We start from the raw sequence: 24,733 nt of genomic DNA, 5'->3' as shown, positions 1-24,733 counted from the left end.
GCCAAACAGCATTTCTTTCTTCATACTGTATGCTATATCCTTTCTTCTCAGGTTGTAGTATTTGGCTTGTTTTTCCTGGGCCATGCCTACATTTCTTGCAACCAGCTTTGCCATTTCCTGTCTCCAACAAGGATTGCCTAATGGATGCTGTAATCAGTAGACGTTCCAGAGGTCCCTTGAGGATCCCCCCCAATATGCAACTCGGCTGGCGTGAACCTTATAGATTCTTTGAAAGACGAATTTATGGCGAAACAAACAGTCATTGATCCCATTGGTCGTGCTTGTCATCCACATACAATGAGACTTTTGACGGTTCGGTTCACCCACTCTGTGAGATTGGTCTGGGGGTGGTAGCTGGTGGTAACTTTGTTCACCACCCCCCCATGTCTCACAAGTCTCCTGAAGGAGATTGCTGGTGAACTGGCTCCCCCTATCAGACAAGAGTACCCCGGCAAGTGCAGATATCTTCGATGAGGCTCTTGACAACCCAAGGAATCAAATTAATCAAATGTCTTACTGTAAGATTTTGATTCAAACATGAAATGTTTCAAATGTTCATGTTTCTCCATTTTCCATTGTCAACCATCACATGGACTTTAGTCTCAGCTATACCTCTCCTCCATAGCCACTCTTTAAAACATCCTGTGAAAAGAATAAACAAAAACTAAACAAATGATGTAAGTAACAATATAGTCAAAGTTACAGAATCATTAGCCTCCAGTTAGTTTGAAGTGAGGCTACATTATGGAGGATTTTGCCTCTGGGGGTCCTCTTGAGCCACAATATATATATAACCCCCCAAAATGATTTAATCAGACATTAGCTGTTGTATTTATATCGTCATCACAACCATTAGGAAGCTTTAAGTTACATACTGGACCTTTTAACAGCCAGAAATAATGCACAGATGTTATTGGTGCTGAGCACACCACCCACTGGCCTTGAGCATAAGTTTGTTTTGCCAAAGTTGTAAACCTAAAACTAAGGATTATTGCAGGAGTATATATAGATTATAGGAATATGACAACCATACACTCAAGCAAAGATTTGAGGTAAACAATTAGCAATTAACACTAGAACTTCCGGGCCCTCATTACTTACCAATGCCTCCAGAGTGACGTCTGGAGACCTCCATTGTTTGATGTTCGTGTTTTCAGTGTAATCAAAGAATTAGATCAATACCATGCAAAAATAAGGCACTCGTTGTGTTTAGTCAGGACTTAAGAGTCATTAGAATATCACATTTTGTATTTTAAAGAGCTACATATTGAATATAATGTAATAATGGACATAATTGGTGTAACTGTCAAGAAAACACCACAAGAACATAAATGTAAATGATTTTATTGATGCATAATAAACACCCACGCGTGTGCTAAATGTAATGGGTGAAACACACAGAAATACACAGGAATGTATACATTGAAATTGCATATTATTAACTCATAGCGATATAATGTTTTTCAGCAGTAGGCTATATGAACACAGCGTGCTCACAAAGCAAAGAGTGCAGTTCGTGTCAATAATTTTCTACTCTGGCACTGCGAGTTCACGTTGAATGTATTTCACATGATTGACTCATGAAAGCTCCCATTTCAATCAAAAATGTTTGCGTGACGAGAATAAAACTAATTATATTTTCACTGTTTTACTGCCCATATCCAACGAGTCATTTGTAGATGCCTGCTGTCTGTGTTTGACTGTCTGTTATAGTTGTCTACAAATTAAATACTTTCATATCGGTGTCGTATGATCGCTGTAGCCTTGGACAGTTGTTGATTTGTGTGACATTCATGATCTATAAGCTACACATTTTGATAATTTATCTAGCCACTAGAGAGATTTGAATGATCCCACTCCTCCCCTAGAACAGTAAAGTTATTCATTTAATGAATGAACTAATTCTGTTAGTTCATAGAAGATTGACATGCAAACATTGATTTTGTTGTAGCCTTTAATGTTACATATTTTAGAGAAAGATGTGCCTGGTTGCCATTAAAAACATCAAATGCATGGCGACTGTATGAATTTTCCGACGGATCAACTGCATAAACTAGCTGATTTAGCCTCATTTGTCATTGATTAGATATCAGCTTTCCAATAAAGTGTGCATAGATTTGGCAGAGCCTATTGTGACGCTTAATCATAACAAACTATATAGGACAGCTGACGACCTGTTACCAGCCCACATATGCTGACAAATTCACTCACCTTCCCCCACTATATTGTAATTCACTGCACATCATATGATTATATACAGTTAGGTCCATATATATTTGGACTCTGACACAATTCTTGTTATTTTAGCTGTTTACCAAAACATACTCAAGTAGTTATATAATGAATATGGGCTTAAGTGCAGACTCTCAGCTTTAATTTAAGGGTATTCACATCCAAATTGGAGGAAGGGTTTAAGAATTACAGCTCTTTTATAAGTAGCCCCCTCTTTTTCAAGGGACCAAAAGTAATTGGACAATTGACTCAAAAGCTGTTTCATGGACAGGTGTGGGCTATTCCTTTGTTATTTCTTTATCAATTAAGCAAGTAAAAGGTTGGAGTTGATTCCAAGTGTGGCATTTGCATTTGGAAGCTGTTGCTGTGAATGCACAACATGCGGTCAAAGGAACTCTCAATGCAAGTGAAACAGGCCATCTTTAGGCTACAAAACCAAAACAATCCATCAGAGACACAGCGGCAACATTAGGAGTGGCCAAATCAACAGTTTGGTACATTCTGAGAAAAAAAACAATGCATGAACATTTTATTTATGATTATGTTAATTTGTCCAATTACATTTGAGCCCCTGAAAATGGGGAGCTGTGTATAAAAATGGTTGCAATATTTTTGTTCAACCCCTTGTCTTAAAGCTGAAAGTCTGCACTTCAATTGCATCTCGATTGTTTCACTTCAAATCCATTGTGGAGGCGTACAGAGCCAAAATTATGAAAATTGTGTCACTGTCCAACCTAACTGTATATGCCATTTAGCTGACGCGGTTATCCAAAGCGACTTACATTGCAGTGAGTCCATACATTTTTCAGTATATATTGTCCCAGCAGGAATCAAACCCACAACCTAAGTGTTGTTAGCTCCATGCTCTACCAACTGACCCACAGAGGACCACTCATGACCCACTTATTGCAGCAGAGATGTTCTCATGGTTCTGTCTAATGTTAGCCATGTTAGCAAAGGGTCTGAATACTTAACATAAGTAGTACATAAGTACATAAGGCATTTCTGTATTTCAATTTTAAGAAATTTACTGAAATTTGTGTGGATTGATGGCAAATTCTTTTAATTTAATCCATTTCAAACTTGAGTCTTTCCGAAGGCACTGTATGTTGCCATAATAGACAACAATGGCTCACTGCAAAAACAGATTTTTAAGAAAGAAAAAAAAGCCCTTTTTCTAGAAAATTAGTCCTATTTTTAGTCTAATGAGAAGAAGAATCTTGCCAAGCATTTTTCACATATGAAAAATAGTCTTATTTTGAGAAAATATATCTAACTTTTTCTTAATAAGATTTACCAGCTAATATCAAGCTCAATTTAACTAGTAACAAGGTATGGACATATTTTGCAAATTATCCCAGCAAAGGAACAAGATTATGTTCCTTATTTTAAGATTGAGACCACTTGCACAACTTCTCAATTTAAGAATCTTAAGAAATGACAGCAATTTATTATTTTATTTTTCATTTATTGTCATTATTAACAAGACAAACATGATAATACAGTTTGACTGATTTGGAAAAAGGTATTAAACAGTTCTGTGTTGCCCACTATCTTTTTACCAAATGAATTTCATAACATTTCAATAACTTTTTGCAGAATTTCCATGACTGTATATGAGCCACAGCTGTTTTAATAACAGAATAACAGTGTGCCTTTTACAATACATCAGATGAGGCTTTGTGTAGCCCAATCACATCCCCGAGGTAATTTTTCATTGGGACATAGACCATATCCTTGTGAGTAAAGCTGTAATACGGAGTGAAATCTACAAGGTTATCGACCGATATCAGTTCAGTTGCTTGTGCCAAGTTTGGGATCTTTATTTGATATGCCATATAATCTCTATTATGACAAATGGTGTTGTACTGCATGAACTCAAAACAAAACAATGATGAATTAATCACACAGATATTTTTTAAAAGTCCAAATTCTGGCAGATCAGAATTAACATTATTCACAAATAATGACTTTTCCCGTATATATTTGTTGCCATTTAGATTAATCAATTTTACAGACAGTGCATGGTTTACCTCATCATTTCCAAGGAAGGCTCTCGTTTTTTCTTTTAAGTATGACATGTGGCTTATTTCTGAAATTGGTCCCAATGTACAATCATTTGAAAAAATGGGGTGTTCAGAACTACTTCCATTCTGAGAACATTCATACATTTGATTATGCCTTATTAAGGACTTGCAGACATTTTTAAAGTTTAGTTTTGAAGCCCACTGTTTAAAAAAGCAATGTTTTGATTCAAATCTCATGCACATATGACGAACCATTGGTCCCAGTAGCTTAATCTGAGATGGAACATGAATCAAATAATGTTGCTTTGGAGTGATGTTGTTATCTGGGAAAAGGTTCTTCATATGTTTTAGGTGCTGTTCAATGAGTGTTTTCAATTTGTTGATAGTCTGTAGACCAATAACAGGAGCAAACAAAATTTGAACTATTTCTATCAGCTCAAGAATGACTGTGTGGTACTCATTACCTTTAACTGTATCAATCAGAAATGGAAGAATTTTAAGTAGAACAATCATTTGGCCTGAGGACTGCTTTAATTTATTGTCACTGGATGCTAATGTGCTGTAGCTTATAGGGCTTGGTTTATCTTTGACATCAAGTGGAGAGTAGGGAAATGCAAATAACGCACTATTGAGAACATCCAAGTCAAGTTGTCCTAAAAGTACTAAGTGTTTCATCATACACTTTATTAATGGGAACAAAAGTTGTATTATCTTTATCCCCTTGGGGCGACACATTAGGTCATCAAGAGGAAGTGACTCTGGGTCTCATAAGAGCAGCAACCAGTCATTAATTAATTATCCCATACACGGGCTTAATATGTATTATATGTTAGTGAAATTATCTAAAGGAATTTCAATTTAATAAAAAAAAAAAAAACGAAGCTATTTCGCCTGGCCGGCCGCACCCCCGACCCTACCCTGAAAAGGTATATTCCAACGTGCGATCTTCTGTAGAGAAGAGAGGCCGTTAACCGTTGGATTTCAAATGCAGGTACATATTTTTGCAGCCAGAGTTTTTGGAATCGCGGTAATGGATCAACTGGACGAAGTTGCAATTGCTACACTAAGAGGTACGTTATATTGTTAAGTTATCTGTTTTATTAACATTAACTTTTTTAATTTTATGTGTGCCTTCCTAGGTTGGGTTGTGTGCTAAAACTCATTAAGTTAACTAGCATGGTAAAGCTCAAAATATCCTTATGTATGTACAGTTAATATTGTGCATTTTATTATCAAACATTAAGTACTTTGATGCTATTTTTGCAAAAGTGCATGAAGTTTAACTAAGGAAATTATACAACTGTTAGCTAACTCTGGAACTTTAGTGCTAAGTTTTCAGGACAGTTAGACCTTAGAACTAGCAGGCTAGTACAACATGGTAGATGTTTTGTGTCTTTGCCAAAACGTTATTTAGCAGTAACTCTGTTATAGTGCAGCAGATAACTGAAACAATCTTTCAAATAGTGATACAAGCACTAAACTTGGTACAAATACTCCTTAGACATTATTCATTTGAAACAGCACGTGGGCCACCCATTTTCCAAGATGGCCGCCATGCAGATTTGTAGATGGGGACATTTGACACATAATCTCACCACTTTGATCAATTTGGATGATCTTGGTGTCTGAAAGTAGGTTTTTGAATATGGGAAAGCTGAAAATTCAATTCTGAACACTCTAATGAGCTTCTTTCTACCATTTCTAGCAAAAGATGATAAAAATATAGATAGACCAGGACATATGCAACAAAATATTATATATGATCCTTATTTGAATGTACAACTGGAATGTTCAAAAGCGATGAAACCCCCTAAAACGTTGGATGGAGGTGAGGTCACTGTATACCTTGATTTGGCCAAGTTTATATTTTGAGATCTCATGATGAGTGGTTACTCATACTGCCTTGTGTTGTGCTTTCTTTCAAAATAGTGGATGCCACTGCTGTGTTCAGAGCCCTGCCACTGCTCTTCCCATCCAGCACTATGCCACCTAAGAAGCTGGGCGCAAGCAGCGAGGCTGTTTTCCATGTCCTTACGGTGAGACTTAAAGTATTTAATTTTTCAGTTGTTGTTCTATTTTGTGGTAAGCCTCTGTCATTTATACAACAAAGGTAGTGTTGTCAGTGACCTAATTGTTGTGTTTTTTTTTAAGTATCCCAGTCCAGGACAAAGTTTTTGTTACTTGTGATTTCCTAAACTTCCACTCTTGTCATCTAGGCTTCAGAAGACCCTGATGCATACTTGGCCCGCGGCCCCTGTCCTGTCCAGTTGTGCTCGTCTATGAGGATAACTGCATGATCGCCATTGGAAACACACCAGTGACCACTTTTGACAGGAAGAAGTTACAACAATTGCTTTGAATGAAGCATGTTGATTAAAAAATCTCTTAATAAAGAAAGAAATGCTAAAAACAAGATGCTTCTGGTGCCTTGATTTGAGACAAATTAACTCATTTTTATCGTGCTGTTTGAAGATATTGTGTCTTGTTTTAAACTTTTTTGGCTAGTTATTAATATAACTTCAAGGTATTAATTCTTAAAGTCAGCTCAATTAAGAGAATAAAATGCTTATTTTAAGAGTATTTTTGCTAGTTATTAATCTTATTTCAAGATATAAATTCTAATAATCAGCTCATTTAGAGACTAAATTTCTCATTTTAAGTTACTCTGTCTTAAATAAATATGATTGCATTGCTTGTAGTAAGCTCAGTTTGCTCAAATTCTAGCCTTTTTGTCTAGTTTTAAGGCGCATTATGATTTTCCAGTGGCTAGACCCCATTGCTTACCCCATTGGCAGATTTGTTTTGCTCAATACAAGGTAATATGGCTAGATTTAGGAATATTAGGCTTATTTCGAGGAGGGCCTTTTTTGCAGTGCTGTATTAACCATCATTTTATTATATCATCATTCCCTGCTCTCTCATGGACTGTCATTAATTCCTTGAACATAACCAATTATTTTGAATAATAGTATGTCATGCAAACCCTCTGCACTGGTTAGAATTCATTTAGAAGAAAATCCAGCATCACTGTCATGAACCATTACCAGCATGACCAGCCAACTTTCAGCTGGTTGACCATCTTGACCATCTAGTTACCAATTTGACCAGCCTGACCATTTCATAACCAGTTTGACCATTTAGCTGATCGACCAGTGACTTGAACGGCACTGACTAGCTAACATTCAGCTGGTCAACCAGCTTGACCATCTCACCACCAGCTTTGACCAGCATAAAATTCAACCTAGTCTAAGATGGATTTTCAGCAGACTGATTGACAAGAACGGTCAGAGGCACAGGCATCTTTGAGAGAGCAATTACAGAGCGTGGGGCAGTCATAGCTGGATCTTCTATCAGAGCATTTTACTTTCTGATAGCTGACAAGGTTTCACCAAACTATACAACCTGTTTCTGGGTATAACCTGCTATCAACTTATACTAACATATGGCTGAGGGAACAGAGTACACCCCCATCCACAATGGAACAATTATATGGGTCAAATTTAATATTTTAAGTACATTACCAATGCGGAATGGTAGCAAGCAGCTTTTCGTATGGTAAAATGTTTTGAGAATGCTCCTGAATGTGTTAAACATTGCTAACTTACAGTGAGACATGAGACCTTTGACTGGTTCGCTGGGAAAAGAGGACCCCACCCACCCCCAAATCTCAACAACCTCTCCCACGGTTGGAGAGGCCTTCGAGAGTGGAGCCTCTTGAAATGTAACAAGGCACTCTGAATGAATATGAAGGATTTCAATACAATTAATCAAAATCTCTACCTGCGCAGGCTGCTCACAACTTCAGAGAGGGTATTCGGCGCTTGAATCATGGCGGGGGCCCTTATGGACGAGCAGGGATGACTATGTCACGTGGATGCCGAGGGATTGCTGGGAGGGAGCCCTGGCATGGGGGGCTGGCGCCATCTAGTGGCCTTAGCCTGGAAGTATCTGGGGAAGATGAGAGCTCGGTTCAGGGGACAATTGAGGATAGGATTAAGAAGGAGGTTATTGAGCCGGAGGAGAGAAGGGAGGATGGGGATGTTGGTGTTTCTCTGGAGGACCTCCCTGACCTTCCTCTTCCTGCCCCAGTCCCTGAGGTGGGGCAGGTGGGGGAGTGGAGGATGGGGGGGTGCCTTTGTTGGTTACAGAAGAATATGTTGTGGGGCTTCTTTGTGACCTGGAGTACCCGCTGCTGGATTTTGATACTGAGAATACACTGAAACATGATCTATTAAAAAAACACTATATACTACTGATGTTATGTATTACTAATATGGTAAAGTGTAACCAGCAAAATACATTGTATACTACAAGTGATATGTGCTACGAAGGTACTGAATGTCTAATGGCTGATGTTTAACTAATCAGATGACTTGACCTTGATTTAAGTTGAAATTTACCTGTTTTATGATTTGAAGGATGAAACTAATCTGTCTAACTATGTCTAACAAATAAAGTTGAAATGTAATAAATTGGAAAAGGAAGGAGAGACAGAGGAATTAAGTCAAAGTTGAAAGAGGTTTGGGTTAAGTCCAGAAGGTAAGGAGGAACTTTTTGCTCGGACAGACTGGGATGTGTTTAAAGCTGCAGCCACGCTGGAGGACTCTTCTGTCAGCATACAGGACTATGCTGAGTATGTGACTGGGTACATTAGCACTTGTGTCGACAACATCGTGCCCACCATACAAGTCAGGAAGTTTCCCAACCAGAAGCCCTGGATAAACAGTCAGGTACGCCACATGCTGCGTGCTCGCTCTCTTGCATTTAGATCAGGCAATGAGACGGAGTACAAAGCTGCGAAGTATGGACTGAAAAAAGCCATTACAGCGGCCAAGAGGCAGTACAGAGAGAAGCTGGACGGTTTCTATTCTACTGCTGACTCCGGGCGGATGTGGCAAGGCCTGCAGCACATCACAGACTACAGGACCACCACCAACACCATCAGCTCCACAGACAGCCTGCCGGATGACCTAAATATCTTCTACACCCGCTTTGAGACCTCCAGCCACAGCACAGAGAGGAGGCGCACACACACACCGGGACCACCCGACCCCCCTCCCCTCCACTAACCATCTCATCAGGCCATGTAAACAAAGCCCTGAGGAAGATCAACCCCCGCAAGGCAGCAGGCCCAGACAACATCCCTGGGCGGGCTCTCAGAGCATGTGCCAACGAGCTGGCTGATGTTCTCACCTCCATCTTCAACCTTTCCCTCAGTCACAGCACTGTTCCCTCCTGCTTCAAGACTACAACCATCGTCCCCCTTCCCAAGAAGAGCCAACCTGCCTGCCTGAATGATTACAGGCCAGTAGCACTCACTCCAATCATCATGAAGTGTTTTGAGAGAGTGGTACTGGCACACATTAAGAGCAGCAAACCGGACACCCTAGACCCCCTGCAGTATGCCTACCGGCCCAACAGGTCCACCTCAGACGCTATCGCTGCTGTCCTCCATTATTCCCTCTCCCACCTGGAAAACAAAGACTCTCTGTGACTGGCTCCTAGACTTTTTGACTGGCAGGCCCCAGTCTGTCAGGATTGGTAATAGGACTTCAGCCAACATTATTACAAATGTTGGCACTCCACAGGGATGCGTCCTCAGCCCCATCCTCTACACCTTGTTCACCCACGACTGTGTCGCCTCCCACAAGGACAACATCATCCTAAAGTTTGCGGACGACAACGCAGTGATAGGATGCATCACTGGCGGGGACAAAGTGGCTTACAGGAGGGAGGTGGCCAGTCTGGTAGCATGGTGTGAGGACAACAACCTCACCCTCAATACGGACAAGACAAAGGAGATGATAGTGGACATGAGGAAGAAGAGGGGACCTCATCGGCCACTGTACATCCGGGAACTCGAAGTAGAGAGGGTGAGCAGCTTCAAATACCTGGGCGTCCACATCAGCGAGGACCTCACCTGGACACTTAACACCACACAGCTGGTTAAGAAGGCCCAACAGCGGCTGTACTTTCTGAGGAGGCTGAGGAAGTTTGGCATGTCGCCCAAGATCCTCAGCAACTTCTACAGCTGCATTGTTGAGAGCATCCTAACCAGCTGTATCACTGTGTGGTACGGCAGCACTACTGCTATGGACCGCAGACGCCTGCAGAGAGTGGTGAAGACCGCTGAGAAAATCACCAGGACTCCACTGCCCTCTCTGCAGAGCATCTACCACCGCAGAGTCCACAGGAGAGCCGCCTCCATCCTCAAGGACCCCACCCACCCCCAGCACAGACTGTTCACACTTCTACCCTCAGGCCGGAGGTACAGAAGTGTTAAATGCAGGACCACCAGACTAAAGAACTCCTTCTTTCCCACTGCCATCAGGCTCCTAAACAACACATAGGAGATTATAATCATGGACTACCTCATATAACTGTACTACCTCATATAACTGAACCCGACTGTTACATTTTCAGTTTGCACATGCATAATTGCACTGCTTACATTTGCACTGTTTTATTATTATTATTATTGTTGCTTTTTTATTATCACATGCTGCCTTAAATCGGCCACTGTACATCCGGGAACTCGAAGTAGAGAGGGTGAGCAGCTTCAAATACCTGGGCGTCCACATCAGCGAGGACCTCACCTGGACACTTAACACCACACAGCTGGTTAAGAAGGCCCAACAGCGGCTGTACTTTCTGAGGAGGCTGAGGAAGTTTGGCATGTCGCCCAAGATCCTCAGCAACTTCTACAGCTGCATTGTTGAGAGCATCCTAACCAGCTGTATCACTGTGTGGTACGGCAGCACTACTGCTATGGACCGCAGACGCCTGCAGAGAGTGGTGAAGACCGCTGAGAAAATCACCAGGACTCCACTGCCCTCTCTGCAGAGCATCTACCACCGCAGAGTCCACAGGAGAGCTGCCTCCATCCTCAAGGACCCCACCCACCCCCAGCACAGACTGTTCACACTTCTACCCTCAGGCCGGAGGTACAGAAGTGTTAAATGCAGGACCACCAGACTAAAGAATTCCTTCTTTCCCACTGCCATCAGGCTCCTAAACAACACATAGGAGATTATAATCATGGACTACCTCATATAACTGTACTACCTCATATAACTGAACCCGACTGTTACATTTTCAGTTTGCACATGCACAAATTGCACTGCTTACATTTGCACTGTTTTATTATTATTATTATTGTTGCTTTTTTATTATCACATGCTGCCTTAAATTTTGTTATCTTGTACATTTTGTTTAGTATATATTGTATATTTTTTAGTATTGTACATTTTACATTGGTTGGCATTCTGCGGACAGCAAAGCAAGAATTTCATTGTACAGGGAAACATGTTTTCTACTGTGCATATGATAATAAACACTTTGAATCTTGAATTGAATCTTGAACTAAATGTCACAGGGACCTAGAAGCGCTGCTCACATGAAACAGTTATGTTCAGAGGAGCTCATGACGGGGGTTATACAAAAATTGTTGTTAGGCATATGTTTATGGGCATTTTCCACAGATCTCTCAGAAGGACAGATCCCTATAGAGACCAGGAGGTCTAGCCCAACCAGGGTTCCACAACCAAAATCCTTTCTGGAGAGAGTTTTCGAAAGGGAAGCCCCCAGTCTGAATTGCTGTTAGCATCAGAAGTAGACTCACTCATTTGGCAGCCTATTTACAGCAAAGAGGATTGCTAGGGGATGATTGTCCATATCACCTGTGCTGGGAGTTGGGCAATTGTAGATCCTCGGCTGAGGGTATAGTGCTGCTTCGGAGAAATCGGCCAGGCTGATAGAGGATTCGAGGGTGTCTTGGCAGTGGCCACTGTCGATGCTGTACGGAGCCTCTCTAAAGTTATTACAAGTTAGACAGACTAGGGACGGCCAGATCTGGAGTTATTTTCTTTATTCTACTTAATGAACTGTAATGTCTATTTGCATTTGGACTTATTTACTTAAAGTCCATTCACTACAATTAATTTACTTTCACTTTAAATTCTTTGATTTATTTTATTTGAGTTCATTTCGATGATTTCTTTGATTCTTTCGATTTTACTTTATATTGTGTGGGTTTACTTTAATTACTTTGGATCTTCTATATTTTTTCCATTTTTATATTTCCTTAATCCTTTTCTTTTGGTTGGAGATCTGGAAACCCTCGGCTGAGGATGTGGTGATCGACCAGAAGCATATTTTTATTTTATCTTTTCTTTCTTTTTACTTGGAGATTGGGCGAACTTGGAACCCACAGTATTTAGACAGACAGAAATTATTTATTATTTTTCTATTAAATCATTTTACTATCATGTATTATCCTGCTGACCGGTTTTATGCTTGAATAAAGAACAACTCTGAAAACCAAGTGGAAGTTTTTGTAGATTTATACTTAGCACAGTACTTACCACCTGAAATTATGTGTTACTCTCCTTGCTAAACATAAAAAGACAGATTACACTGTGTATATTACACCAAAGGATCTGAATGGTTATTCTAGCCCCTGTATTGAAAAATTCCCTTTGGATGAATTGTCCTCATGTATAAATTAAACTCCTGCAACCACACCAACTGGCTTGATAATCATTCATATAAGAATAGAGCTGTCGTTAACCATTGGGGCTTTCATATGCAGGATGAGTCTATTCGACACCAGCCTATATATATATATATATATATATATATATCTTTAGAAACCTATTAGGGTAAGACCCTTTAAACAGAGGATTTAACCCGTGGACCGGGACTCCTGTATAGGGTCTAATACCGGGAGACAAATTCCCTTTAAAAAAACATAAATCTGATTATGAGCTCCGGGAAACATATTGGATCCATGGTATCTTGAACTTCAATGATGTGAAATATATTGGACATTTTATTTTCATCCTGAATCAATAAACATTAATTTAATTCGCAGCTCATGAATTATTTTTTTTTTTTTACAAAATGTTGGGTCAAATATGTTTCACTTTCTGCATTAACTAAATCTCACTATTTCATACCGATTGGAAATACATCAAATGTTATTTTTATTTTGGGACTAAAATAATTAAATATCACCATGCTACATTGCTATGAAGCTGCCTACACACAACACAAAATAGGAATTCCTACTGTCGGATAGCCTGTCACATTAAACAAAGAGGAAAAAGTTCTATCGCTAGATGCATGGCTTTCACACACGACTACTTCACCTTGGAACATCAAGCATCAGTGAAATGCTCATTGGGCACAATCAATGTAAAAATATCATGTTTTCATATTGTTCGGGAGGTCACCGATCATTGCAGAGCCCATCAAATGCATTCTTATGGTGCCCCAACAAAGGAATTTGTGGCGAATATCGTGTAGTGTGTACACAGTGAAAGCATTGTATGTTGTAATGATACTTGACAGTTGCAGGTGACAGTGGTAAAACAAAGCTAGTAATGACACCATTTGGGTGACTGTAAAAACTTAAAAACTAGTCTTCTGATTTGTGGTAGATTTAGGCCATAAACAAGAGGATTAAAAATCGGTGGAATAACTAAGAATTCAATTGATAAAAGCACAGCTACAAATGGGTTCAGTTGATCAGCTTCATAACGACTTAGAGTAATTTCACAAAACATGGTTATTGAATAGTTAACAAGTGTAACAATATGAGGTAAACATGTTTGTAATGCTCTGCCTCTGAACTCTGAGGAGCTTTTCTGACAAACAAGTATAATTCTTAAGTAGGTATATAAAACAAAACCCAAGGGTAGAAAGATTGTAGTTGCACTCACAAACAGTCCTGCAATATTTTTCAATGTAGTGTCAACACATGAGAGCTTCACCACTGACCAGTTTGAGCAGAATACTCTTGCTAATCGATTACCACACAATGGTAGCCTATTGGATGAAAGCAGACAATATCCAACAGAGAAAATGGGATAGGTCCAGGAAAAGGATATTAAGAGACAAACTGCCTTTGAATTCATTATGCTGTGGTAATGTAATGGCTTACATATTGCAACATATCTGTCATAAGCTAAAATGCTTAAAATAGTGAATTCATATGATGCGTAAGTATATATGATATATATTTGTATGAAACAGGCAGGGCGGGATATCAAGTGAGTGTCAGAGAGGAGATCCATCATGAATCTCGGGAAGAAACCAGCAGAGCCATAGAGAGAATTGATTAACAGACATGAAATAAAAAAATACATAGGCTCATGCAGTGATCTTTCTAAAAATACGACCAATAATATAACAACATTGGAAGCTATAATGGCAGCATACAGAACTAGTGACAAAATGAAAAAAATGTATCTTGAGAATCCCTGGTCCTCAAACATGGTGAGGTAGAAATAGAATGGAGAAGTTCCATTTTCCATGTGAGACAGGAGTGGTGCTGAGCTGGGAAATCATTCAAGAGAAAACACTGGTCAATGCAAGGCTGCAAAATAGGCCTGCTCCAGTAGCAGATGATTGTTCAGCTCATCAAAGTTGTGCCCTTAATATTTACTATATTTCACTAACTTCCAGTATAATTGGCCACCATGAAGGTCTTGTGAATTGATATAAGATTTATATTGTTAGATTAAACAAACACATTTACGTTGCATTTCAGGGTACAACAAACACCCTAATTAAAGAGGCAATCTGGGATTTAAAGAAAAAGCATTGTTTAAACAATTACATTGTTTACAAACAATTGAGTAAAACAAGTTTATAGTTTGGGTTCTGATGGGGTAAGACAGTTGAACTAAGCTTGTGAAGCATTTATGAAGTATATTTAAAAAAAATCAATGGCTATATGTCATTAAACGGATGTACCAATCCCAGAAAGCCCCTTAAAACTGCTGTAATTCTTTTTAAAGAATATTATAATCTAAACCCATTTGTAAATAATGACAATGCACTCAAAAATAACATGACAGAAATGTGAAAAAAGTGAAAACCTATTATGTAAAACCTGTACTCTGTATTAGAAATACATTAGCACCATACATACACACAAAGTAGCCTTCAGACCATTCAGGATATGTTCAGATTACCTGCTTGTGTTGTTGCCACACTGCTTTGTGATGAAGTGAATGTCTTTTATCCTGCTCATCCTCTCCTTTGTGACTTCGGTGACGAGGACCTACTGGAGAATTCTAGCATTTTCTTATGGGTAGCATTTCCTATTCCAGCACGAATAAATGGGTTATAACATGGTACAGTAATACAGTAACAATTAATTCCATATTTCTATGTAATAACTTATTGAATTGCATGGTAACACCTCTGTAATAAGACAGGCATGATGAAGGTTAATTACTGAGTTATTACTTACAGTTGGCAGGGGTTTAATAGGTGTTTGAACAGAGAATGGTTGTTGCGCCATACAGTATGTGTCTGCGCTGTGTTTTGGGCCATAGCCTTGGTAAGCTAAAAAAAGGTTGGTCTAGCTTGTATACCTTAACCTTATCTTCAATTTTGCCTTCATTGGATAACCGGTGAATTTATTCAGCCGAAGACACCCGCACTCGCCACTTGTATCAATCAAAAAATCACTGACAGGTTTGTGTGGTGATCATTTCTTTATTTACAGTCTTATTTATGTTTTCAAATAATGCTGACAAATCATGTTTTCCGATTCGTGCATATATTGTATTGGACACGTGATGTGTGTAAAATACTTTTTTGAAGGTTGTACTTCATAATAAGCAATCTGATGTAGACGTTCACAATCACTTGCTTGATCGTTTCAGATTAACAATCAAAGCAGAGCAGTTGAAGTATAGGGAGGGAGGGAGGCCTCACTCACACAGTCATGATCTAGCAAGCGATTGCAAATGTCTACATCAGCTTGCAACAAAAACAAACAGACCTGTGTAATTACAACAGAGATCCGAGCGAAACAAATCTCACTTTTGGCGCGTCTCTATTCAGAGACTTAAGTCAAAGTTATGGCTGATGTATGATTGATGAGGGAGGCTAATATTTTCCATTACAACGAGTGTGAGAGAACGGGAGGGGGATACAGCAGAGCGTGTCCAAAACCAGGGTTGCATTTTTGTATGCCGGTGCACTCCTCCCAAATAGGCAATGTATGCCAATTATGATAAAAAATGTGTGCACAAAACAAGATAAAATTACATAGTTGTATTTGTTCCCTGTTTTAACGAAAATCAGGTTTTAGCCTACTAGTGATTGTTTGCTACTGTTGTCATAGAGAAAACTGACCTATGTCAACAAATCTCAGGTTTGGCACCAAGGCTGGCGGCTTTTTCTGAATTGTTGATATTCCGGGGGCATGTTTGAATGTTTAATCTCATATTTGTATTTACTGTAGGTTTATATACTATGTCTATCTATTTAGCACTGCCCATAGCTACCACCCCCAACCTCCAGTCGGCTATATGGAAAAAAGACACGCCTCTGCTGTGGAGGACATTGAAGAGGGACATGGCCAAATTAGTTGTCAATAATGGTTGTCATTTTTAAATACATTTGGAATTGAGTGGTGAAGCCTGTCCTCTAGACTAAGTAAGTTAATGTTGTTTAATATCAGTGTGTTGCTGGTTGTTTTGTTGTGTTCTGCTGTGGCTATCCTGCCTAAAGCTCTAGGACCTAGTTTCTGTTGAAAGCTATCTGTCTGAAGCCAATTGCTGTCATTCTCCAGTGGGAGGGCCTGAAACTATTCTGCAAGGTATTTAACTCCTGTTCACCTTGGACTAGAACTAAATACATTTGGAATTCAGTGGTGAAACCTGTCTGGTCAGTAACTGATCGTTTGGTGGGAGGGGTTGCTACCCTGCTAGTCATCAGCAATTACAGAATCTGCGTTTCTATCTTGACGATCATAGAGCGACAGCCTCTGTGACAGCCTCCTGACACAAAGACGAAGGAGTTAATCAAAGTCAAAAGTCAAAGTGGCTTTATTGTCAATTCTTCACATGTCAAGACATACAAAGGAATCGAGAGGACGTTTCTCACTCTCCCACGGTGAGACAGATAAAGTGCCCAGGCACAACAGATAACACATACTAAAAGTAAAACATTCAATAAAAATAATTTAAACAGTGCAAAAAGAGCAGTCAGTAAAGACAGTAAAGTCAGTAAAATAGCAGCCAAATACTGTGTATTATGTATAAAAAAATAAAAATAATAGTGCAATAGTGCATTGTAGCAATAGAGTAGTGGATTGTCCAGAGTCCGTGTGTTTTGGGGGGGGGGGGGGGGGGGGGGGGGGCTGAAGGGTTGGGAGGGGGGGGGTGGTTTCAGCTTCCTGACAGCTAGGAGGATGTGGCTGGGGGAAGTGAGGGGAGAGAATTTAGCTTCCTGACAGCTTGGGGTATGAAGCTTTTCGTGAGTCTGGTGGTGTGGGCACGGAGGCTCCTATACCTTCTTCCAGAAGGCAGGAGGCTGAACAGACTGTGTGCGGGGTGGCTTGCGTCGCTCACAATCGAGGTAGCTTTTCGGGTGAGGCGGGTGGAGTAAGTCTCTTGCAGGGAAGGGAGTGGGGCACCAATGATCTTAGCAGCTGTGTTCACAATGCGTTGCAGTGCTTTCCTACTGTGTTCGGTGCAGCTACCGCCCCACACAGTGATGCAGCTGGACAGGATGCTTTCAATGGTGCCTCGGTAGAATGTTGTCAGGATCGGTGTGGGAGCTTTCGCTCGCTTCAGCTTGCGGAGGAAGTAGAGGCGCCGCTGGGCTGTCTTCGCCAGTGATGCGGTGTTGGTGGTCCAGGAGAGGTCCTCACTGATGTGCACCCCCAGGAATTTGGTGCTGCTCACTCTCTCCACAGCAGCACCATCGATGGTCAGTGGTGGGTGTTCGGTGTGCCCTCTCCGGAAGTCGACCACAATCTCCTTCGTTTTGCTGACATTCAGCAGGAGGTTGTTGTCTCTGCACCACGTGGTCAGAAGGTTGACCTCCTTTCTATAGTGGGTCTCGTCGTTCTTGGAGATGAGACCCACCAGAGTTGTGTCGTCCGCAAACTTCACCATGTGATTGGTGCTGTGGGTTGATGTGCAGTCGTGAGTCAGCAGGGTGAAGAGCAGGGGACTGAGCACACAGCCTTGGGGGGCCCCTGTGCTGAGTGTGATGCTGCTCGAGGTGTTGTTGCCGACTCGTACTGCCTGTGGTCTCTCGCTGAGGAAGTCCAGCAGCCAGTTGCAGAGGGAGGTGTTGAGCCCCAGCTGGTCCAGTTTGCAGATCAGTTGTTGCGGGATTATGGTGTTAAATGCTGAGCTAAAGTCTATGAAAAGCATTCTCACATATGAGTCTGCTTTTTCCAGGTGGGTGAGGGCTGGGTGGAGAGCAGAGCAGATTGCGTCCTCTGTGGAACGTTTTGCTCGGTATGCAAACTGAAAGGGGTCCAGGGTGGGGGGGAGGATGGACTTAATGTGAGACATGACTAGCCGTTCAAAGCACTTCATGATGATGGGGGTCAGTGCTACCGGGCGATAGTCATTGAAGCAGGATGGAGCGGATTTCTTTGGCACAGGTATGATGATGGAGGTCTTGAAATGTGATGGGACAGCAGCTTGACGCAAAGAAGTGTTAAAGATGTCCGTGAAGACATCCTTAAGCTCCTCTGCGCAGTCCCTCAGCACACGGCCTGGGATGTTGTCTGGGCCTGTTGCTTTGCGGGGGTTGATGGTAGAGAGTGTCCTCTTCACACTGGCAGCAGACAGGCACAGGACCTGATCGTGGGGGGGGGGTGGAGTTTTCTGTGGGCTTGTAGTGTTTGTTGCTTCAAACCGTGCAAAGAAGCTGTTGAGGTTGTTGAGCAGAGAGATGTTGTTGTCGCAGGTCTGTGGCGCGGGCTTGTAGTCCGTTATGGTCTGAATGCCCTGCCACAGGCTCCGCGTGTCTCTGCTGTCCTTGAAGTGGCAGGTAATCTTATTTGTGTAGTCCAGTTTTGCTTTCTTGATGCCACGGGACAGGCTGGCTCTCGCTGTTCTTAGGCCATTTTCATCCCCGGCTCTGAAGGCTTTGTCTCTGGCCCTCAGCAGCCGATGGACAGCCCCTGTCAGCCATGGCTTCTGGTTAGCCCGAGTGATGATGGTCTTTTTGTGGGTCACATCATCAGAGCACTTACGGATGTAGGAGAGGACAGTGTCTGTAAGCTCCTCATTGTCCGTATGGTTGTTCTGTGTGGCTGCTTGCTTGAACATGTCCCAGTCTGTTGTTGCAAGACAGTCCTTGAGAGCAGACCTGGACCCCTCCGGCCACACAGTTATCTCTTTCCGGACCGGTTTTCCGACTTTCACTCTGGGCCTATATGCTGGCATTAGCATGACAGTGATGTGATCAGAGAGTCCGATGTGGGGGAGGGGGGAGGCCTTGTATGCTCCTTTGTGGGAAGTGTAGACCAAGTCCAAGGTGTTTTCCCCTCTTGTTGGGAAATTGACATGCTGATGGAGTTTTGGTAGGACAGTCTTAAGGTCAGCATGATTAAAATCTCCAGCGAGGATGGTAAATCCATCTGGGTGTGCTGTCTGTTGTTCACTGATGGCCTGGTACAGTTCACAAAGTGCCGCATTCCTGTCACTGTTGCTGGAGGTTGGAGGGATGTACACTGCGGCTAGCAAGACCGCAGTAAACTCCCTCGGCAGATAGAAAGGACGGCACTTTATGATCATAAACTCCGCCAGTGGTGAACAGTGTCTGCATACTACCACAGCGTCCCGGCACCACGCATCACGAATGTAAACACAAACTCCGCCGCCACGCTGTTTACCTCCGTTGACGAGGGCTCTGTCCGCTCGATAGCATGTCAGCTGCTCAAGTTGTACAGCGGAGTCGGGGATGTTGTCGTTAAGCCATGTTTCAGTGAAAACAAGTACACAGCAGTTACTCACTGTCCGATTAGCTGACCTCAGCAGTCGTATATGATCCATTTTGTTGTCCAAGGATCGTACGTTAGCCAGGATGATGGATGGTATGGCTGGGCGAGTTGGACTAGCCGCTAGCCTAGCCCGGATACCTCCGCGCTTGCCCCTCTTCTGCTTCCTCGCACACCGCTTCCGACCTCTCCTTTCCGGGGGAGTGGTGGCAGTCGAGTCGAGTCGAGTCGGGTCGGGTCGAGTAGTCGCGGGCCGGCGAAGTAATCCGAGCTCTTCGAGTGTCTCTGTTGTGGTGTCCAAAACGTTGTAAATCTTGCTCTCGCAGATGTCTAGCAGAGCCTGTCGACTGTACTTGTATTTCGACGCAGACAGACGAGACGAACACGACAAACTTTCGGGCAAACACTTATTAAACAAACAAAACACCGCATTCTCTGGAGCGCGAGTGGTCGCTGCGTGTGCACGCGCCGCCATCTTGGTTCATCAATCTATGGAGTCCATCATGGAAGGCCTGACAGGAAGGCCAAACTACAAAGTATTTTTATTCTATTTGATTCTTTTTGCACTACTCTGTGTGTATTGAGCGCTACCTACATCTTGTATCACCCAAAAACCTCTATACCGGCAAATATCACAGTGTGCTTTCTCCCCATTCCTGTTATTTCATCCCTCAGAAGGACACATTGCCGCTACACCTCCCCTCGTAACCATTCCAATCTAATCTACCCTGCATGCTCAACTGACCACAACCTCACTGTCACAGGAGGACTTTGGAACTGCCAGTCAGCAGTCCAGAAAGAAGAGGCTATCTCAACTTACACCTGCTTCATGTCCCTCCACTTCCTTGCCCTCAAAGAGACATGGATTAGACCGGAAAACACAGCTACCCCGGCAGCCCTCTCTGATGCCTACTTCTTTTCTTATTCACCTAGACTCACTGGTCGAGATGGAGGCACAGGACTCCTCATCTCACCTAAGTGGTCAAATAATGTCCTTCCCCTGTCACACCTGTCCATATCCACCTTCAAATTCCATGCTGTTTCTGTCACCTCCCCTGTCAAACCTCACATTGTCGTTATCTATCATCCACCAGGTCATCTTGGCCACTTCTTAGATGAGATGGATGTCCTTCTCAGTTTCTTCCCTGAGGACACTACTGGGTGACTTCAACATCCAGTCAGAGAAGCTTCACTCATAAGGAGTACTTGACCGTCTCTCTTCCTTCGGCCTTACCCTTTCCCAGTCTCCTCTGACTCATAAGGCAGGCAATCAGCTCTACCATGCCTTCACCAGATCCTCCCACACCTCCAATCTTACTGTTACCCCTTTTCCAGTTTCTGATCCTCATTTTGTATCCTTCTCTCTTCCCCTCAAATCCACCCCTTCCCAGTCAGTGTCTACCCACACTGTATCCTCTCGTCGCAACCTGTGTACCCTCTCCATTGCCACTCTCTCTTCCTCTGTCTTATCCTCCATACCCTCTGTTGAATCCTTCTCCCTTCTACACACTGATGCAGCCTCATTCACCCTCCTGTCGACTCTTTCCTCATCCTTCGACTCTCTCTGTCCACTGACCTCAAAGCCAGCACAATCCTCTCCATGGGCTCCTTGGCTGCCTGAAACCCTGATGCTCTTAGAATAGGGCTCTGGGCAGCTGAGAGGAAATGGAGAAAAACTGGCCTCCCTGATGACCTAATACCTTATCTCTCTCTCTCCTCCTCAACTACACCTCATCTGCATCAGCTGCTAAAGCTTCTTACTTACATTCCAAAATTCAATCCTCTGCTTCTGACCCAAGGAAACTGTTCTCCACATTTTCCTCACTCCTCAACCCCCCTCCTCCCTCCTCCCAGTCTGCGGATGACTTTGTCACCTACCTTGAAAAGAAGGTTGATGACATTAGCAGCTCTTTCTCTCAACCTCTTGCCAACACTGCTACCTCTCCTCCCAAACCCACTGCACAACTGTGGGGGGACATGCAGCGTTCGGCCTGTAGAGGGAGCTACAGGACCGTGGCCAGGGTTGTGTCGGCGAGGCTTCGTTGCACACCTGTTGCAAATAAAGCCTCGTTGACAAGTGCTTAAGAGGTGTGTGCCTCTGTCTTTTCAGTAGGTGGGCTGGGAACGGCGGAGAAAGGAGAAGGAAGAACGACGACTATAAAGTCACCAAACATTCGAAGGGCTGAAAAGCCAGAGATGCAATTATTATTACGGAGTGTATGAATAAACGGGACTTTCCCTCATCTAAACGCTGCGTCTCCCTCTGTGTGATTTCGAACATTGTTACAACAACACTCGGTCTCTGGTTTATCAGGTCTTTCCCCCTTCTCCCCTTGTGATTTTCTAAAACTTCCAAACCGCCAACCACCTGCCCCCTCGATCCTATCCCCTCCCCCTTTCTCCAATCCATCTCCAAAGACCTCCTTCTGTTCCTTACCATCATTGGCTGCCCTTGAGGAGTCATGTTGCATATCAATTTAATCAGGAGATCAAATAATAATCATATGAAACTTCATTAAACTAGGGATGAACTAACTGCAAACATATGTGATTTTGACAGTTGTTAGGGTACTTTGTTGTCACATTATACATTAGTTGACACACATACCTGTTACACGTTTGTCATATGTTTGTGTTCTCTAGTCTCCTACAAACATTATTCAGGTATGGCCATTCAAAATAAGTGTGGTCTAGACCACAAAGCCATGGCTTGCGTCCATTTTGAATATGGCCACCAGTTAACACCTGCCCTTGCACTGTGTCAAATGTGGTGCTCTTATCACAAAAGGCACAATTCCTTCAAAATGTGGCCTCTAGCCCCACTATTATAAGTATGTGGTGTGTTACCCTGGAATAAGACTATAGTAACACTGATTATTTTTTAACAACAAAGCAGGTTCCTCTGCACATTTTTGCTGAACAGCTGAAATGTAACCAATAGACAGGGCTATGGATGGATTGTCCATCCATGAAATCACAATTATAGTTGTAACCATGTTTTGAAGATATACAGTGTTTGTTTACAATTACATTGCATAAAACAAGTTTATATTTTGGGTTCTGATGGGGTCAGACTGTTGAATTAAGCTCATGAGGAATTTAGAAAGTTATATTCTTCAGTAATCAATGGCTATATACTGTATGATGAATTTAAAAGTCCAATTACAGATTGCCCCTTTAATAAGTATGTGGTGTGTTACCCTGGAATAAGACGATTATAACACTGAAATAAAGGGATAATCAGGACATCACCATGGAAAGAGCACTATAGCTACTACACTTTTTACCCCACCGGTGTAGAGACTGACCAAAGTTGAGCTGGTTTGAGCATGTGCTCATGTGCATGGGAACTAAAGTCTTGACCACTGTTTTACTATTTACATATGTTTACATGTGACTGATACCATTACAGTGATGTTTGATCCGACTGTGATTCTACTTTCACAGCCCGGAGAACTTTGTCACAGTTGCGTGAACACAGGACGTCCTGCCTCCCTTTTCTGTGTTTGCCTCTTGATAACACTGACTGTAAATACCTTGCTATTGTTCTGTTTATATGGTTTGCCAAAAAAGTTTTCTCCCATTTGATACAGTCTTTGATGTTTATTGTTTAGTGGGAAGATATACAGTGCTCTACACTCCAAAAGTTTGGATTTGAAATCAAACAATTACTGTGAGGTTAAAGTAAATATTCTCAGCTTTTATTTGATAAAATAACCCTGGTGGTTGTTTTGCAGAGATGAAATTCCTAAAATAAAATATATGAATGCCATGGCAGTACTGCCATGCTACTGTCACTCAACCATGAACCTATTAATCTCTCACCTACTGTACCTTATTTTTACCATGTTATTGCCCCTTTATTCCATGGTGTAATAGGAAGTGCTACCAGCCTGGTAGTGGTTATTGGCACCCACATGCATAAGTCGTTCCTTTATTGTGAGCCTTTTTACACTGGCCATGTTTACACTTGACAAATACATATGAGCTGGGTCATCTGAACATGGAGCTTGCTTTTAAATGACAGTTCTGGATGCCCAAAAGACGCATTGTGTTCGGATCTGGTTGACCACCTTGTGCGATGGACGAGGACGCATTGTGATTTCTGCATGATCTGGACGAAATCCGGCCCAATAGGCACATAAAGCCTATTAAATACAACAAGGAGAGATACAATGGGAACACAATGACAGGCAAACTATACCAACACCGTCACAGCACTGTAACGTCTCTGTACCGTAAGCCGCAATTTAATCTATGAGACACCCTCACCCTCCTCCTACAGTACCCCACTGCAAAACTCCTGGTCCTCTCTTCACCACCTCCCACCACTCTAACAAATCCCCACACAGCGGCCAAAGCCCCTTAAGTCCCCAGAAGAAGCTGGCATGCGGGAGCAGAAATCATTCCCCTCCAGAACACTGGTGTTTAGCCACCAGTACCCCAAATCAAAGACCGGCTCCTGGGGCCAGACCTGAAAGAGCACCGCATCATGGTCCGAAAAGAAGACGGGGACAACCCGTCCAGACACCAGACTCAAGGACCGTGAAAAGAAAATAATCCAGCCTGTACTCCTTTGGAGTTCTGCCATGTTGGACCGATGAGTGGTGTGCTGCCACCATCCACAATGAAGTATCCCAACATAAGGCCAGCAACACACCGTGTGCTAGGGTCCCCCATGAAGTTTAAACAACATAATGTAGTGGTT

The 24,733-nt window shown here is 42.3% G+C and overlaps 1 protein-coding gene across 1 annotated transcript; it reads right to left on the bottom strand.

Annotated features, from left to right (window-relative positions):
* Positions 1 to 13,636: 13,636 nt before the first annotated feature.
* LOC310819870 (olfactory receptor 10J4-like) lies at positions 13,637 to 21,374 on the bottom strand (the record flags this gene model as incomplete). The annotated part of the gene is made up of 2 exons (XM_083691279.1): positions 13,637 to 14,484; positions 21,260 to 21,374. The coding sequence occupies 2 exons, from the start codon at positions 21,372 to 21,374 to the stop codon at positions 13,637 to 13,639; spliced, it is 963 nt and encodes a 320-aa protein (XP_083547405.1).
* Positions 21,375 to 24,733: the final 3,359 nt, after the last annotated feature.

The sequence above is a fragment of the Argentina silus genome, assembly GCF_951799395.1.
Source record: "Argentina silus genome assembly, chromosome: 19".
Classification (NCBI taxonomy): Eukaryota; Metazoa; Chordata; class Actinopteri; order Argentiniformes; family Argentinidae; genus Argentina; species Argentina silus.
The sequence above is the reverse complement of the archived record's forward strand: the minus strand, read 5'-3'. Positions and strand labels throughout refer to the sequence as shown.